Source organism: Balaenoptera ricei, chromosome 11, assembly GCF_028023285.1.
Source record: "Balaenoptera ricei isolate mBalRic1 chromosome 11, mBalRic1.hap2, whole genome shotgun sequence".
Classification (NCBI taxonomy): domain Eukaryota; kingdom Metazoa; phylum Chordata; class Mammalia; order Artiodactyla; family Balaenopteridae; genus Balaenoptera; species Balaenoptera ricei.
The window spans coordinates 102,836,472-102,855,715 of record NC_082649.1 but is presented as its reverse complement, the minus strand read 5'-3'; the positions used below and the strand labels follow the sequence as shown (position 1 = coordinate 102,855,715).

The window sequence follows — 19,244 nt, the reverse complement described above, 5'->3', positions numbered from 1 at the left end:
GGGGCGCCCCTGGGGACCATGGAGGGAAGGGCCATTTCCGTAAGTCCTTCTGTCTCACTAGCTCTGGAGACAAGGCCAAGAGGAGCCAACTCTTTCTGAAAAGCCCAGTCAGCCACTGTGAAAGCCATGGCTGCCACCAGCTGGGAGCAGTATCAGAAACATGGCAGGAACTGAGGCCAGCACCCAGGGAGGGATTAGAATGGGGGACAGGTTTTTCTAGCTGCCCTCGGAAATGGTGATGAGGGAGAGAGCACCAAAGTGTTGAATTTCAGTTAAACAACCCTCATAAGCCTGTGGTCATTCAGGACAGCTGCCCATTACACATCAGACCCACATGCCCACCTCCCCACAACCCCGACGTTTACACCATCACCCTGAACACAGGTCTGGTACAAAATCACAGTAAACCATAACCTGAGCACCGTATGTGAAAGGAGCCAAACTTCTCCCAATTTAATGAGGTAATCTGCAACATTTATATAAAACATCCCAGTCTCACATTGGGATAAGGATTACCTTTCTTCCCATCTCACAGGGAGCTTTTGGCTTCAGCCCAAGTCCTTCACTCTCGACCATGTAAACCTAATCTTAAGGTGACTCTAGAGGGCCCTGGTGTCTCCTGAGGACTGAAACCGACACAACTGAAGTGACAGCAACATCAGTGTCCTGTGAGGAAAGAACTCCCAGGCAGACCCCCAGTGACACCTCACACCCTCTTCCAAACCTCAGTAAGTGAAGGCTGACCAAGCCAGAGGGTAGCGCCCTCCACCAGGGGGGCGCCCTCTCCTTGCCAGGGAGGCAGGTCTGGGACCTCTTGGCCTCTGGCACAGCCTCGCACCAGTGGTCAGTTGGCTTTAGTTTAAAAAGCGAGCGCTGCACACAGGCTTGCCCTGGGATTTCTGAAAAATCCCAAAGAGCCTGACTGGAGGGGACGTCTATACCACCAACCAGACAGCTCCAGCCAGACCCCCGCGCAGCAGTTCTTCATTATTCTCCAGAGCAAGGCCTAGAAGAAGAGTCGAAGCCAGTAGAGACCAGGAAAGGGCTGCAGGACTGAGACGAGATGTCACCAGGCTGCAGCCTTATCCCGACCCCAAAGCCCTGTCCCTACAAAGGCCTATCAGACCGGACTCATGCCACACTGCTCAGTGAGTCTGAAGCATTTATTGCCCTGATGGCGCAGGGTGTTCACTGGGCAGCTTGGCTGCAGCCCAACTCCTCCTCTCCCCCCATGCACTTCTACACAGGTGTGTAAAGGAGACCCTTTTATTGCAAAGAGATTTTCAGTCTCTCGGGGAATAGGACCAGGGGCTTTCCTGGGGCCTCAGTCTTGGGAACTGGCTTTCAGAGCTGCTTTGTACTTCCCTGTCATTTCCCTGGGCAATGGCACCAGGCCCGGGCAGGGCACCTGCCCCTCCACCTCACAGATGCACTCCCGCAGGCAATACTTTCGGGGGCCAAAGTGGGCTGGGTGAGAAAGCTGTTTTTTCTCCTGCTCCTCTTGCTCGAGGGTTTCCCTGCCAAAGAACACAGACAGCAACAAGGCGTGGGTGACACGGCTCCAAGCTGCTGGAAAGTGGGGGACTTCTCAGCCGAGTGAGCCCCAACATCTGCCAGGGAGACCTCCTACGCTGCTCCCTACTCCCCCCGGGCCTCCGGGGCTGGGAGCTGCGCAGGAAGGCCTGCAGCCCGGTGAAGGGTAGCAAGGGGTGACCCCAGCTCTGAGGATAGGCAATCAGGACCAAGGGGCCTGGAAGTGCCTCCGTGCGCTTTCTCAAGACAGACTTTCCCATCTTCCCTCCCTCCCTCCATTCATGGAAAGAAAAGGAATGTGTCACAGCAGGCCCTGGGGTTGGTCACCCACTAGCGCCAAGCTGAGATTCCCCAAGAGGGACATGGTCACAGCCACAAGGGCACGCATTTCAGATGCGTCTCAGCTTCTCGTGGACCCAGGAGGAAAGGACCATCTTTATCTTCACGGTGCAGGGAGCTGCAGCTCAGAGGTTCCGGCGCACAGACTCCCGTCCGCTCTCTGGTCAGCGTCCGAGGCTCCTGCCAGAGTCCGCCCTCTCAACACCCCTCCCAGCGCGCCCATCTCCTCCCTCTCAAATCTCTGGGCCAAGACGTTTGCACCCCTCCAGGTCAAGCCCCACCAACTCACTCGCTCTTCCCCAGAATCTTTTTGATGTGCTCCATGATCTCCTTATTGCTCTTGGTCTCCACGTCCACAAGGACTTGCTCCCCAGAATCTGGAAACAGGAGGAAAAGGGGGGAAGAAAGCTGAGAACACAGCAAGGCACTCCCTGGCCTCAACTGGTGGTGATTTGGGATTTGCTTTTAGAGGAGAAACATTTTAACGGTCAAATAAATGTTTATGTAACCCATTATGCTGCCTTTTTTCTGTATTTCTTTAGATGTGAGCACATAAACTTTAGGTATGTACAAAAGCATACATACTATTTTAAATAGAAACTCCATGTTCATGGATAGAAAGATTTAATATTGTTAAGATGGCAATCCTCCCCAAATCAGTCTATGGATTCAGTCAATCCCTATCAAAAATCCTAGCAGGTGTTTTTGTAGAAACTGAAAAATTGCGCCTAAAATTCATGCAAAGGACCCAAAACAGCCAAAACAACCTTGACAAACAAGAAAATGGGAGAACATTCGTTTCCCAATTTCAATTTTACCACAGGCTACAGTAATCAAGTCAGTGTGGTATTGAGCAAAAGAACAGCCTATAGGAATGGAACTGAACTGAGTCTAGAAATAAACTCTTATTAAATTTATGGTCAACTTATTTTCAGCAAAGATGGCAAGACAACTCAGTGAGGAAGAAGAGCATATATCTGATAAAGGACTTGTATCCTGACTAAAGAACTCTCACAATTCAATGTCGAAAAGACAATCCAAACAAAAAATGGGCAAAATATCTGAATAAACATTTAACAACAACAAAAATGGATAATAGCACATGAAAAGATACTCAATATAATCAGTCATTAGGAAAATACAAAATAAAACTACAGTGAGATATTAAGGTGGCTAAAATTTTTTTAAACACAATACCAAGTGCTAGTGAGGATGCAGAGGAACTGGAACTTTCCTAAATTACTGGTAAAAATGCAAAATCTTACAGCCACATCAGCTAGTGAATTAAGACACACAAAAAAGAAATGATTGGAAAGGAAGAACTTTATTTGCAGATGTAATGATTGTGTATGTAGAAAATCCTAAGGAATTTAGAAAATAAAAACTTCTAGAAATATGAATTACCAAGGTTGCAAGACACAAGGCCCATGTACAAAATCAGCTGTACTTCTACGAAGTTGTTTGGTGCTAACCAAAGAACTGAAAAATGAAAATTTTAAAAATACTATTTACAATAGTCACAAAACATACTCAATATTATTAAAATGTCCAGGGACTTCCCTGGCAGTGCAGTGATTAAGAATCCACCTGCCAATGCAGGGGACACGGGTTCGAGCCCTGGTCCAGGAAGATCCCACAGGCCATGGAGCAACTAAGCCTGTGCACCACAACTACTGAGCCCGTGCGCCTAGAGCTCGTGCACCACAACTACTGAGCCCACGTGCCACAACTACTGAAGCCCACGTGCCTAAAGCCTGTGCTCTGCAACAAGAGAAGCCACCGCAATGAGAAGCCCACACACTGCAACGAAGAGTAGTCCCCGCTCGCCACAACTAGAGAAAGCCAGCGAACAGCAACACAGACCCAATGCAGCCAAAAATAAATAAATTCATTTTTTTAAAAAAATGTCCATTATCCTCAGTGATCTATAATATAATTCCAAACAAAATCCCAGCAAGCTTTTTTCTAGAAACTGGCAAGCAGATTTTAAAGTCAATATGGAAATGCAAAGGACCTACAAGGGCCAAATTAATCTTGGAAAAAAAAGGGGGGGTGGGGAACAAAGTTGGATTTATACTTCCTGATCTTAAGACATATTATGGATTACAAAAACCAAGACAGTGTGCTATTAGCATAAGTAAGGACAGACATACATATCAGTTAAAGAGGATGAAGAGTTCAGAAATAAACTCGAATAGCCAAAACAATCTTAAGGAAGAAGAAGAGAGCTGGAGGAATCATGCTCTCTGACTTCAGACTACACCAGAAAGCTACAGTATTCAAAACTGCAAGGTACTGGCACAAAAAACAGACACATAGATCAGTGGTACAGACTAGGGAGCCTAGAAATAAACCCACACACTTATGGTCAATTAATCTACCAGAAAGGAAGCAAGAATATACAATGGAGAAAAGACACTCTCTTCAATAAGTGGTGCTGAGAAAACTGGACACCTACATGTAAAAGAATGAAATTAAAACATTTTCTAACACCATCTACAAAAATAAACTTAATATGGATTAAAGACCTAAATATAACACTAGCTACCATAAAATTCCTAGAAAAAAACATAGAACACTCTTTGAAATAAATAATAGCAATATTTTTTGGGGATCTGTCTCCTAAAACAAAGGAAATAAAAGCAAAAATAAACAAATGGGACCTAATTAAATTTAAAAGCTTCTGTACAGCAAAGGAAACCATAAAACAAAATGAGGGACTTCCCTGGTGGTCCAGTGATTAAGACTCTGCACTCCCAATGCAGGGGGCCCAGGTTCGATCCCTAGTCAGGGAACTAGATCCCACATGCTGCAACTAAAAGTTCACATGCCACAACTAAAAGATCCCGCATGTGGCAACAAACACCCGGCACAACCAAGTAAATAAATAAATAAATACTTAACCTGATTAAAAAACGGGCAGGAGAACTGCATAGACATTTTTCCAAAAGGAAATACAGATGGCCAACAGGCACATTAAAAGATGCTCAAGATACCTAATCATCAGGGAAATGCAAATCAAAACCACAATGACATATCACCTCACACCTGTCAGAATGGCATTCATCAAAAAGACCACAAATAACAAAGGTTGGTGAGGATGTGGAGAAAAGGGGACCCTTGTACACTGTTGGTGGGAATGTAAATCGGTGCAGCTACTATGGAAAACAGTATGGAGGTTTCTCAAAAAAACTAAAAATAGAACCACCACATAACCCAGCAATTCCACTCCTGAGTATATACCCGAAAAAAACCACACTAATTCAAAAAGATACATGCACCCCAATATTTACAGCAGCATTATTTATAATTGCCAAGATATGGAAGCATCCTAAATGCCCATCAACAGACGAATGGATAAAGATGTACTATACACACACACACAATGGGATATTACTTAGCCATAAAAAAGAATGAAATTTTGCCATCTGCAGCAACATAGATGGACTTGGAGGGCATTATGCTAAGTGAAATTAAGTCAGACAGAGAAAGACAAATACTGTATGATAGCACTTATTTGTGGAATCTAAAAAATACAACAGACTGGTGAATATAACAAAAAAGAAGCAGACTCACAGAACAAACTAGTGGTTACCAGTGGGGAGAGGAAGGAGGGAGGGGCAACATAGGGGTAGGGGAGTAAGAGGTACAAACTATTATATATAAAATAAGCTACAAAGATATACTGTACAACACAGGGAATATAGCCAATATTTTATAACAACTATAAATGGAGTATAACCTTTAAAAATTGTGAATCACTATATTGTACACCTGTAACTTATATAATATTACTGTACATCAATTATACTTCTTTTTTTTTTTTTTTGCTGTGCCATGCGGCTTGCAGGATCTTAGTTCCCTGACCAGGGATTAAACCCGCTCCCTTGGCAGTGAAAGCATGGAGTCCTAACCATTGGACCTCCAGGGAATTCTCCCATTTTAACCAGCTTAAAATGTAGAATTTGGTGCTTTTTAGTGCCTTCACAATGTTGTGCATCCATCACCACTATCTAGGTTCCAGCACTTTTTCATGACCCCAAACAGAAACCCTGTACCCATTAAGCAGTCACTTCCTATTCCCCACACCACCCCAGCCCCAGCCCCTGACAACCACTTCCTGTCCCTATGGCTTTGTCTGTTCTGGACACCTCACACAAATGGAATCACACGCTATGTGGCCTTTTGTGTCTGCCTTCTTTCCGTTGGCATGTTTTCAAGGTTCATCCGTGTTGTAGCATGTGCCAGTACTTCATTCCTTTTCATGGCTGAATAATATTCCACTGAATGAATATATGGATTTTGTTTATCCATTCATGGTCGATTTTTCTGACAAAGGTGCCAAGGAAATTAAATAAGGGAAAGGAATGTCTTTCAACAAATGGTGCTATAACAGCTGAATATCCCAAATCTAAAAAATGAACCTCAATCCTTATCTCACTTAATACACAAATAGAGATCATAGACCTAAATGTAAATCTAAGACTCTCCCACAGGAGAAACACAGGAGAAAAATCTTTGTGACTTTGGGGTAGGCAGAGATTTCTTGGACAGGACACAAAAAGTACTAAATATGAAAGAAAACAACTGATAAGCTGGAATTCATCAAAATTAAAACTTCTGCTCTTCAAAAGACACCATTAAGAAAATGAAAAGGCAGCCACAGACAGAAAATATTCACAATACATCTGACAAAGGAACTGAATCCAGAATATATAAACAACTCAACAGGAAAAGAGCCCCCACTTTTTTCTTTTAATGGACAAAAGATCCGAACAGACTCTTTACAAAAGAAATAAATGAATGGCTAATAAGCACATGGAAAGATACAGGGAAATGCAAATTAAAATGTCAAGGAGATATACAGGCACTGGAATGGCTGAAAAGACCTATGTGATGAGAAGAATGGCCCCCAAAGATGCCCCCTCCTAATCCCCCAGAACTTGTGAATATGACACCTGACGTGGCCAAGGGGCCTCTGCAGATGCAATTAAACTTAAGGACCCAGAAATGGGGAGATTCTCCTGGATAATCTGGCAGCCCCATTAATCACAAGGTCCTTAAAGTTGGAGACCCTCCTGGGCTGTGGTCAGAGGGACGTGTGACTGTTGGAGAGGGCCAGACACGAACGCAACTGGCTTCGAGGATGGAGGAAGGGACCACGAGCCAAAGAGTGTGGGGGTCTCGGGCTTTCCTGGTGGCGCAGTGGTTAAGAACCCGCCTGCCAGTGCAAGGGACACGGGTTCGAGCCCTGGTCCGGGAAGATCCCACATGCCGCAGAGCAGCTAAGCCCGTGCGCCACAACTACTGAGCCCACGCTCTAGAGCCCGCAAGCCACAACTACTGAAGCCCGCGCACCTAGAGCCCGCAAGCCACAACTACTGAAGCCCGCGCACCTAGAGCCCGAGCTCCACAACAAGAGAAGCCACCGCAATGAGAAACCCCCGCACCGCAACGAAGAGTAGCCCCCGCTTGCCGCAACTAGAGCAAGCCCATGCACAACAATGAAGACCCAACACAGCCAAAATAAAACAGAAAGAAAGAAAGAAGTAATTTAAAAATAAATAAATAAAGAATGTGGGGGCCTCTAGAAGCTGGAAAAGGCATGGAAATGGATTCACCCCTAGCGCCTCCAGGAAGGAAGGCTCTGCGAACACCTTGATTTTAGCCCATGTTGGACTTCAAACCTACAAAACTGTAAGATGAGAAATCTGAATTGCTTTAAGCCACCAAGCTCGTGGTGATCTTACAGCAGCCACAGGAAATGCAGATGAGCAACAGGACCAGTTTGGGTGAGGATGGGGGGCCAGCAGGACCCCTCACCCTGTGGACTGCAAGGGCAAATGGCATGATCATTTGGGAGGCCTGTCTGGGTGGTTTCTAAGAAGGTTACGTGCCTATTCTGTGGCCCAGCAAGGCCAGCCTGAGCCTGTGCCCAGGAGAACCGAGCACCTAGGTCCACAGAGACATGCACCTTCCCAAAACCACCCTCGGCAGGCAGCCGCTAACAACCCCTCGAGCGAGACCCTCCTTAGAGGAGTCTCTGGGACCCGCTGCTGCAGCAGCAGAGCCAAGCCCACCTGGCTCTCCCAGGTCCCCGTCCGGGAGCTGCCGCTTCTGCCCAACACGCAGCCAGAGCTTCCTACCGACCGGCCCCGACTTTCTCATCTGAGGTGTCTCCTGGCCAGACCTCCTTCCAGAGATGTCAGACGTGCTTTGCCATCTGAAGACTCTCCGTGCCTGCCCCCCATCTCCAATAAACCTCATACTTGTAACTCTGTCTTGGCATCTATAGAAAACCCAAATGTTCATCAACAAGTGAATGGATAAATAAACTGTGGTATGTTCTGATAATGGGGCACTACGGAGCAATAAAAATGAATAAGCTACTGATACACATAACGTGGATGAATCTCAAAAAGACAAGTGAAAACCAGACACAAAAGGACATATACTGTGAGATTCTATATTAGGTTCTGAAACAAATAAAACTAACTAGTCTACGGTGAAAGAACTGCTAACAGGGAATTCCCTGGCAGCCCCAGTGGTTAGGACTCTGTGCTCACTGCTGAGGGCCCGGGTTCGATCGCTGGTCGGGGAACTAAGATTCCACAAGCTGTACAGTGTGGCCAAAAAAAAAAGAACTGCTAACAGTGGTTGCCCCTCTTGGGAGTGAGAACTGGGAACTGGAAAGCAGCACTAGGTGACTTTTTGGGTCTTCGCTGGGAAACAGTGACACAGGCCCATCGCATCTATCAGAACTCATCACTCCATGCACGTTAAGACCTGTCCATTTTATTATGGGTAAATTATACCTCAATAAAGTTAATTTTTTAAAACACCAACACGAAATATATACACAAAAATGCCAACCACCACCATTCTCCTCGCCTCCACCTTGCTCTATTTTTCTTTTCTCCATAGCACTCATCTTCTAACAAACCATGTTATTGAGTTTCTTGTTCATTCTATCTCCTCCTGCTGGAATATCATCGCTACAAGTCTAGAGGTCTTTGTCTGCATGGCTCCCTGACACCCAAGCACCTAGAACAGGGCCTGGGTCCTAGCAGGAACCTGATACATACTTGCTGAATGAATGAAACAACATCATCCTTTTCTTTCCTGACGAATTTCCCAGTCTATACTTCATTAGAGTCTCGTAACCGTGTGAGGAAGATGTTTTGCCTTCCCCTAGAAATACGTAAGTGGGAACATTACTCGCTCAGGATCAGAATGACTGAGTAGAGAGTTGGGCTAGAACATATGGTCTTCTGACTTCCAGGGACTGAGCCCAATTTAACTGAATAAATCTTCATGTTTGCTCCTCGCAGGGACAGGAGAGCATCACGTAAATGCATATGGTCCATAGAGGACACACGCAGACACATACACTGTTCAAGAGAATGTGGCCAGCACTGAGAGACGTGCCCTGAGAGAAGGGAGAGGCCAATCTAAGGTGCAGGTAAGGTTTCCTGAGTGAAATGGTGCCCAAGCTGAGTCCCAAAGGATTTATTTTTTAATTAAGCAAAGAAAAGTAGAAGGGGATTTGCAGCAAAGGAACCAACGTTAGCAAAGGCATCAAAGCAGTGTGGCAAGGGAATTTGGAAAGACTAGCCCGTATGACATGAGGCATATGCAGGAGATGTGGCAGCAACAGGAGATGCAGCTGCAGAGGGACAGATCTGTGCAGTCACTGTGTGCCAGGTATAGGAGCCAAGGTGACAGGACCAACGTAGGTTTACAAGCACTCCCATCTCAGCCCCCGCTGACTGCCACACAAGAGGAACATGGGAGGGAAGTCAGGCCTGGGCCACGGCAGAGGGCCCTGCACTCACCTAAATAGAACCGCAGAAAGGGTGTTGGCGTCATGTTCTTAAACATCATGATCTGCACCCAGGGGTTCTTGTACTGGATCTGAGGTATGTTGAAAAACACGAATTTCCTGCAAAACAGAAGAAATTAAACCCATGAGAGTTTTTAACCTAAAATTGTATGCACCTGTGTATTCTTCTAAAGAGAAAGTCCAGAACTTTCATCAGGTTCTAAGAGGACCCTGCCCCCCGCTCCGAAAAGGTGGAGGTAGGAAAAGCAGGTCTCAGGAATCCACTAACGTGTTGTCTGAATGTGGGTGTTGGGACTCTTGGTTTGTCATTTTAGGGAAAAGAAATCTATATCCCTACCTCACGTTGCATATTAACCTAAAACTCACCAAAACAGAAGTATAAATATAAAAATGGGGGCTTCCCTGGTGGCGCAGTGGTTGAGAATCTGCCTGCTAATGCAGAGGACACGGGTTCAAGCCCTGGTCTGGGAAGATCCCACATGCCGTGGAGCAACTGGGCCCATGAGCCACAACTACTGAGCCTGCGCGTCTGGAGCCTGTGCTCCGCAACAAGAGAGGCTGCGACAGTGAGAGGCCTGCGCACCGCGATGAAGAGTGGCCCCCGCTTGCCACAACTAGAGAAAGCCCTCGCACAGAAACGAAGACCCAACACAGCCAAAAATAAATAAATATTTAAAAAAATAAAATAAAATAAAAATGAAACCATGAAATGTCCTCGGTCTTGATTGGTGTGACAGCTGCACAGTGCACTCATATGAGAAGCTGTGTATCTACAGGTGAGCACTTTATGTAAATTATACCACAATTTAAAAATAAATGAAACCATGAAAACAAACATGGGGAATACTTTTACAATCTAGGAGTGGAGAAACCTCTAAACTCAGAAGGTTTAAAACACAGATAAATTTGATTACATTAAAACCTTTGCAAGGGACTTCCCTGGTGGCGCAGTGGTTAAGATTCTGTCTGCCACTGCAGAGGACACGGGTTTGAGCCCTGCTCTGGGAAGATCCCACATGCCGCGGAGCAACTAAGCCTGTGAGCCACAACTACTGAGCCTGCACTCTACAGCCTGCGAGCCACAACTACTGAGCCCGCGTGCCACAGCTACTGAAGCCCACGCACCTAGAGCCTGTGCACCGCAACAAGAGAAGCCACCGCAATAAGAAGCCACGCACCACAACGAAGAGTAGCCCCCGCTCACCACAACTAGAGAAAGCCCACGCACAGCAACGAAGACCCAACACAGCCATAAATAAATAAATAAAATATCTGCAAGGCAAACTTTACCAAAAACAAAATCAACATTTGCCAAACTAGAAGAAAAACGTTTGCAAAACACAAAACAAAAGGTTAATTCCCTTGATATAGAGTTCTGCACATTATTAACACCATTTATAATCCAACACTAGAGGCAAAGGCCACAGACGGGCAGAAACCCACATAGCCTATCAAAGGAAGGATCCTCAGTATCTTCCCAACAAAGTCATAAATTAAAATGGTCCTTTTTTACCTCTTAGATTGCTAAAATAAATAAATAAATAGTTTTAAGTTATTGTAAAGTGAGAAAACGTTTCCTTAAGTATATTAATTGGTTTAACCTCCTTGGAGGTCAGTTTGGAACTAGCACAGATCTTGACTCAATGTTTTCACCTCTGCCTTTAGGTATTTTCACACTTGAATGCAAAGATATGTGTGAGGTTTACTGCAGCATTATTTGTTACAGCAAAGGAACAGAAACAACTTAAATGCCAGGCTGATTATATAAACTATGACACAACTGTATGCCTGGATTCCTCTCCACCTGCTCTCCATCCAGAGTAGCTAACAGATATGGGCTAGGAAGTGGGCTTTCCTGCCCTCTGGCTTTGTGTTGGCTTCCGCCCCCATGGAGCACTGGCAAAAGAATGGAAGGAGGAGGAGAGTTAAGGTATTTATCTCCCTGGCTCGACCCCAGGCTCAATCCCGACCCCAGGCTCAATCCCGGCTCCAGAGGCTCCTGTCAGGCAGCCCTCTTCCTCTCCAGGTCCCAACAAACATTCTCCTCCTCACTTCTGCAGCCTAGACCCGGGCTCTTGCACTGTTCCTTGTGGTTTCTTTTCCCATCCTTGCCACACCATTGCAATTAGTCTCTTGATTAAAGCCTCCCCAATGACCCGAATTTAAATGCATTCTCCGCTTCCTGCTGCCACCCTGCTCCCCACACCAGACGATGGAAAGGTGCGAGTGGTACACGGGTAGAAGCGTGGTTGCCTGGCTTCACCACTTCCCAGCTGTGTATGACCCAGAGCAAGTTACTGCTGTGTGCCTCAGTGTTTATGCCAACATGATGGCAATGCAGGACAACCAGTCCAGATAGGAGCTTGTAGTTTATTCTCAAGAAGAAAAAGATAGGATCAACAGAAGGCCTGATTGTGTGACATTTGCTTGGGGAAACGTCCATAATTGGGGCAGAATCTGCAGTTAAAACAAAAGCAATGACAATAACCCCAGGGAAAACAAAAAACTGCAAAAACAAAAAGGAAAAATAAAGTGTTTGACTCAACTGTGTACAGTGTTTACAAAATCATAATAATTTAACAGTGAATACTGATTTATCCAAAATTCTTAAATGACTATATTGGGAGGATGGGGGGTCGAGTAGTATGCATCTGCTGGGGTAGGGAATGGCAATGCTTCTGGAAGAGCTAAATCCTTGCCTTCCACAGTGGCAAGTCAACAGATAAAGCCTAAAGCTAAGAAAGTAAGGAGGAGCTCTCTAAATATAGTATTTAACTATATGGGAGTAAAACTCCAATCAAATGGTTAGAGTTGAAAGTTGTTGCCTCTGGAGGATACAATGGAGAAAAGACAGCCTCTTCAAAAAGTGGTGCTGGGAAAACTGGACAGCTACATGTAAAAGAATGAAATTAGGGCTTCCCAGGTGGCGCAGTGGTTAAGAATCCGCCTGCCAAGGCAGGGTACACGGGTTCGAGCCCTGACCCAGGAAGATTCCCGCATGCCGCGGAGCAACTAAGCCCGTGCGCCACAACTACTGAGCCCGCACTCTAGAGCTCACGTACCACAACTACTGAAGCCCGCGTGCCTAGAGCCCATGCTCCATAATAAGAGAAGCCACTGCAACGAGAAGCCCGTGCACCGCAACGGAGAGTAGCCCCCGCTCACCACAACCAGAGAAAGCCCACATGCGGCAACGAAGACCCAACGCAGCCAAAAATTTAAAAATTAAAAATATATAAATAAATTTATATATAAAAAAAAGAATGAAATTAGAACACTCCCTAACACCATACACAAAAATAAACTCCAAATGGATTAAAGACCTAAATGTAAGACTAGGCACTGTAAGACTCTTAGAGGAAAACATAGGAAGAACACTCTTGGACATAAAACACAGCAAGATCTTTTTTGACCCACCTCCTAGAGTAATAGAAATAAAAACAAAAATAAACAAATGGGACCTAATGAAACTTAAAAGCTTTTGCACAGCAAAGGAAACCATAAACAAGACAAAAAGACAGCCCTCAGAATGGGAGAAAATATTTGCAAACGAATCAACGGACAAAGGATTAATCTCCAAAACAGACAAACAGCTCATGCAGCTCAATATCAAAAAAACAACCCAATCAAAGAATGGGCAGAAGACCTAAGTAGACACTTCTCCAAAGAAGACATACAGATGGCCAAGAGGCACATGAAAAGATGCTCAACATCACTAATTATTAAAGAAATGCAAATCAAAACTACAATGAGGGGGCTTCCAGGGCGGCACAGTGGTTAAGAATCCGCCTGCCAATGCAGGGGACATGGGTTTGAGCCCGGGTAGATCCCACATGCCGCAGAGCAACTAAGCCCATGCGCCACAACTACTGAGCCTGCACTCTAGAGCCCGCTCACCACAACTACTGAGCCTGCAGGCCACAACTACTGAAGCCCGCGCGCCTAGAGCCTGTGCTCCACAACAAGAGAAGCCACCGCAGTGAGAAGCCCACGCACCACAACGAAGAGTAGCCCCCGCTCCCCAGGATTAGAGAAAGCCTGCGCGCAGCAACGAAGACCCAACGAAGCCAAAGATAAATAAATAAATATATAAATTTAAAAAAAACTACAATGAGGTATCACCTCCCACGGGTTAGAATGGGCATCATCAGAAAATCTACACACAATAAATGCTGATGTGGAGAAAAGGGAACCCTCTTGCACTGTTGGTGAGAATGTAAATTGATACAGCCACTATGGAGAACAGTACGGAGATTCCTTAAAAAACTAAAACTAGAATTACCATATGACCCAGTAATCCCACTACTGGGCATATACCAAAAGAAAACCATAATTCAAAAAGACATGTGCAGGGCTTCACAACTAGAGAAAACCCGCGTGCAGCAATGAAGACCCAACGCAGCCAAATATTAATTAATTAATTTTTTTAAAAAAAAGGGCCAGAAAAGTAAACTGTCCTGGGTCACATGACCAGTAAGTCAAAGAATCAGGACCGTGAGCATTGGGCTCCATCATTATCAAATTCACCTGGATCCTGAGGCGCAAGGCTGGACACAGAACTCAATACATTCCAGCAGCTGTTACTTCTCCCATTGCATCTTAAGGGCAAGAACACCTGGCAGAGGTGAGGAGGAACTTAGCTCTCAGACTCTGAATAAGGCAGCTCCCCACACACCCAGCAAATACCCTAAGACTCGCTAGCCCGGTGCTGTACTGGCCACTGGCACTTGGAGTGGAGGGCCAGGTGAAGTGCTGAGGGCACATGAACAAGCAAAGAAAGGCCAGTGGGGCTACAAAGGGCAATTCTGACAGGCTCAAACCCAAAGGGCACCGGTGGGACAGCCAAGCCCTTATCACTAGGAACAATGAAACACAGAATAGCTGTTTGGCTCCTATTTACCCAGAGAGTATTAAAATTCTTGAGCATGCGACTATGTGCAGGCCTATTTTGATTGGCTGACCATTTAAAAACCAGAGATTTACATAAAAATCTGAATTTCTGGCTCCTTGACAAGTCAGAAATTCTCCATGGAGCCCAAATAGCTAAGATGTAGCCAAGCAGTGAATGGCCCCGTGAAACAGGGCACGTTTTCAGTTTACTGCAGGCCCATCCAGACTGTCTCCCTCCTGTTTGTACCCGCCTGGCCTCTGCCCTGTGACGCCTGGTACAGACGGATGGATGGATGGATGCAAGGCTGGTTATGCAGGAGTATCTGGGTGCCCATTCAGCCCTATGACTGAGTCTTCTAGGAAGCCCTCATCCCAGCTGACCCCACGCAAGTAGGTCCAAGTTCTTGCGTTGACCTGTGGAAAGCAAACGGCTAGGGGGTAGCTGCTGGCTCTCCTGAACAGCCCTGCACTGAAGGCCCCGCCATGGGGGGACCACCCTCCACAGGGAGTTGCTCTCCAGTCTCACTCCGATCCATCCCACACACCCAATCCCAAAGTTTCTGAAAGACAGGACTTGAATTCCCAGCAACAGCACGGGGCCCAGCATCAGCAGGCACTCAGTAAATTTATACCTAACACCTGAAAAGCCCAAAGCACTGCTGCTGCCTCAAAGTTCAGTTCAAACCTTTCACTTGCAAGTTCCATTCAATGAGTCCCGACTCTGCTGCGGGCTGAAAAGCATTGAGGAGTTGGGGCGGGGGCCGCTGCGCAGCTCACAGACAGTCCCTTCACTCTAAGGGTGATGAGTCCTCTTCGAGAACGAAGCCCCCTTTCAGAACCACCCCCTCACCAGCTGACTATGGTACCCTGGACAAACCAGTTCCTTAACCTCCTGCGTTCTTTCATCCCTGGAGTGAAGAGAACAGTGGGGTTTCTGTAAAAATCAAACGAGCTAGTGCACGAGGAGCATTCAGAAACGCGCTGCACGCACGAGGACTCAACAAATGCCAGCAGCTGTTACCCCTCCCACTGCACCCCCACATCCGCCCTGGGGCATAGGTATCACCCCGGTCGCAACACTGAGGAAAAGCAACTCTCCCAAAGCCAGCAGATGGAAGAGCCCGGACCCCAGCGGGTCGGTCGCCACGGGCTGGGCTCCACCAGGACCGCGCGCCGCCCGCGGGGCACGGGTGGCTGAGGAGGCTTCGGCCTCCCCGTCAGCGCGGCCCCCACCCGGCGCGACGCGGCCCTGAGGTCCTCTTCTGCTGTGGAACCCGGGGCAGCTGCCCGTCCATGCAGTGGGGGCCCCGGCGCCAGCGCAGCGCCAGGTCTCAACGACTCGCAAGTTATTGGTGGGACCCGGCGGCTCGGACTGACCTGGCGCCTTCGCCCAGCTCCCCGTGCGTGTTGTAGTTCACCGTCATGACCTTCACCGAGTCCTTGAACACTACGTCCCCCTGGCCCAGGTATTGCAGGGTGCGGCGTATCGGGAAGCGGCCCTTCATGGACATGGCGGCTGCGGCGGAGGGGCCGGACCGCCGGCCGCGAGCCCAGCAGCGCAGAGAGACAAGCTAAGCTGACGCCGCCCGGGCGGCCCTCTAGCCGCTTCTCCTCCGCGCCGGTTTCCACTTCCCGCGCAGACTCACAGGAGACGCCTCCCGGCGGGCAGCGCACAGGCCGCGGAGCAGCCTGGGACTTGTAGTACTGGCTGGCAGAGTTTTCCTTAGGCGGGGGCGGTGGGAGCCGGCACGTACGCCTAAGCGTTAAAGCTCCTATTGGAACGTTAAGGTTTTCACGATTTGTGAATCAAGTCTTTCTCCCCTCCGCCAAGGGAAAATATTTTATATAGGCTCAAACTCAATCATTCAGACAACAAACTTACAGTAGGAAATAATTCAGGAGAGCTGAGTTTGAACACCAAGTCGGCCAGTAACTTTCTGTTCAACCTCAAATATGTCAGTTTTGCTCTCTCAACTTCTCCAGTTTTAAAGTGAAGGGTTAGAACTGCGCAATTTCTAACATTGGCTTAAAAAAAAACAAAACCAAAATTAAAAACCTGACTTGCAAAAGGAAAAAAAAAAAGATTTTGGGATCTACTCCTTTCTAGTTTAGCCACTTGAGAGCTCTGGACCTCAATTTCTTGAAAAGCAAAAGGTGGATGAGATGCATTTCCTATTGATCTGAGAACGTTCTCCTTCACTTTTGAAGGATAATTTTGCCAGATACAGAATTCTAGGTTGGGGGTTGGGAGGCATCTTTCAACACTTTATTTCACTCCACTCTCCTTTTGCATGGTTTCTGATGAGTAGTCAGCTCTCTTTTTTCCACTATAGGTTAAGATGGTTTTTTCTTCTGGTTTCTTTCAAGATTTTCTCTTTGTCTTTGGTTTACAGAGGTTTAGTAAGATATACCTAGGTGTATATTTTTGGTATTTATCCTGCTTGGTGTTCTCTGAGCTTCCTGGATCTGTGGTGTAGTGACTGTCATTAATTTTGGAAAGTTCTTGACCATTATTACTTCAAATATTTTTCTTTACTCTCTCATTTTTTTTCTCCTTCTGGTATTCCAATTATGCATGTTTTACCTCTTCTGAAATTGTCCCATAGTTCTTGGATGTTCTATTCGGTGTTTTTGTTGTTTTTCATTCTTTTTTCCCTCTGCTTTGCAGTAGGGAAGTTTCTATTGACCTATCTCCAGACTCACTGATTCTTTCCTTGGCTGTGTCAACTGATGAGCTCATCAGAGGCACTGTTTGTTAGTCTCTTTTATTTCTAGCATTTCCTTTCAATCTTTCTTAGAGTTTCCTTATCTCTGCTGACATTACCCATCTGTTCTTGCATATTATTTACTTTTACCACTAGACTCTTTAACATATTAATCATTTAAGTTTCCTATCTGATAACACCAACATCTGTGTAATACCTGAATCTGGTTCTGATATGTGCTTTGTCTTATCAGACTGTGGGGTTTTCCCTTACCTTTTTTAGCACACTTAAAATTTTTTGTTGAAAGTGAGACATTATCGGCTGTATTAGGTAATAGGAACTGAGGTAAATAAGCCTCTACTACGAGGGGTTATGTTATTCTGGCTAGAAGTAGAGCTGTGTTTGTTTGCTGTAGCTGTAGGCCCCAGAGGCTTCAAATTCCTCTAGTGTCTGTTTTCGTCTCTCTTGACTTCGGGCTTCCCTAGAGTCTGTGTTTTGTACCTCTTTTAGCTGTAATGCATCCTTATACTGGAGTCCTGTTGGTGTGGTAGTAAGGTGTGGCGGCAGGGAAGCATTCTGTAATTTTATGGTGAAATTTCAGTATTTTAGTGGGCCTGTGTCCTTGGGCTGTGAACTTCCTATTTCTTAATCCCCCTCTGTGATACAGAATAAGAAATATGTTTGGTCTTTGTTCCCAGCTCCCGGCCAGAGCTCCTAAAACTCTTGTAATTTCCTTAATGATAAGAGTGATAGGAGCTTCTTTTGTCATATCTAATTTTTGTCCCTGTTCCTGAAATAGCTCTGGAAAGATGAAGGTGAAAGGAGTGGCTTTTGTTATTCATAACAAGCCCCTTTGAACCTCTGACCTCCAGGAAGGTAACAGGGGCTAAGGGTTGAGTTAATCGCTAATGGCCAAAAGATTCAATCAATCACGCCTATGTAATAAAGCCTTCATTATAAAAACCCTAATTTAGGAAGTTGGAGAGCTTCCAAGTTGGTGAACACACCATGGTGCTGGAGAGTGATGTGCCCAGAGGGGGGGCATGGGAGCTCCACACCCCTTCCTATACCTTGCCCTATGCATCTCTTCCATCTGGCTGTTCCAAAGTTGTCTTCTTTTACAATAAACCAATCATCTAGTAAGTGAACTGTTTCCCTGAGTTCTGTGAGCCATTATAGCAAATTATCGAAACCAAGGAGATGTAGAAACCCCTGATTCATAAAAGGTCAGAAGTACCGGAGGCTCGCACTTGTGATTGGCATCTGAAGTGGAGGGGCAGTCTTGGTGGACTGAGCCCTTAACGTGTGGGATCTGATGGTAACTCCAGGTAGACAGTGTGAGAATTAAATTGAATTGTCGGACACCCAGCTGGTGCTGGAGAATTGGTCAGTGTGGAAAACCGCCCCCGTATTTAGTGTCAGAAGAGTGTGTGAGTAGAATGTATAGAAAAACATGAGTTTTCAATTTTACCCTCCCCACACTTGGATGAGACAGGAAGGCTATTGCGGACTGGTGTGAAATGCCCTTCCCCAGGTGGGGTTAGACTCTGGTAAACCTCCCAGCCCCCCAACAGGCCTTTGTTATGGAGAATGCTCTGAGTTTATTTTACAAAGGTAACTCTTCCCCCTTTCCCTGCCAAAGCAATTAGCTATGAAAACCAGGTGAGAGTGTGGGGTGCCCTTAGGCTGACCCCCAGGGGTTTCTCCCTCCCATGCTAGTCCACACTCAGCCTCCAGCAATTCAGCAAGTATTCCTAGCAGCTCTGGATCCCGTGGCTTCTGCTTCAGGTAAGCAGATCTTGGCTGCGACTCTGCATTCATCCCTCCACATTTCTAGGTGGCAGTAGGCCCTGCAAACTCAGTTCTCTGATGGATCCAAAGTCATTGGCTTTCAGTTTGCCCAGCTTTTCCTTGTGGTAAGGACAGGAGTGACA

The 19,244-nt window shown here is 46.3% G+C and overlaps 1 protein-coding gene across 1 annotated transcript; it reads right to left on the bottom strand.

Annotated features, from left to right (window-relative positions):
- Positions 1–1,250: 1,250 nt before the first annotated feature.
- Positions 1,251–16,252, bottom strand: MRPS25 (mitochondrial ribosomal protein S25). Its single transcript, XM_059940446.1, has 4 exons — positions 15,983–16,252; positions 9,708–9,814; positions 2,162–2,249; positions 1,251–1,517 (listed from the first exon to the last, which is right to left on the bottom strand). Exons 1-4 carry the CDS (start codon positions 16,114–16,116, stop codon positions 1,325–1,327), a joined length of 522 nt encoding a protein of 173 aa, XP_059796429.1. The 5' UTR covers positions 16,117–16,252; the 3' UTR covers positions 1,251–1,324.
- Positions 16,253–19,244: the final 2,992 nt, after the last annotated feature.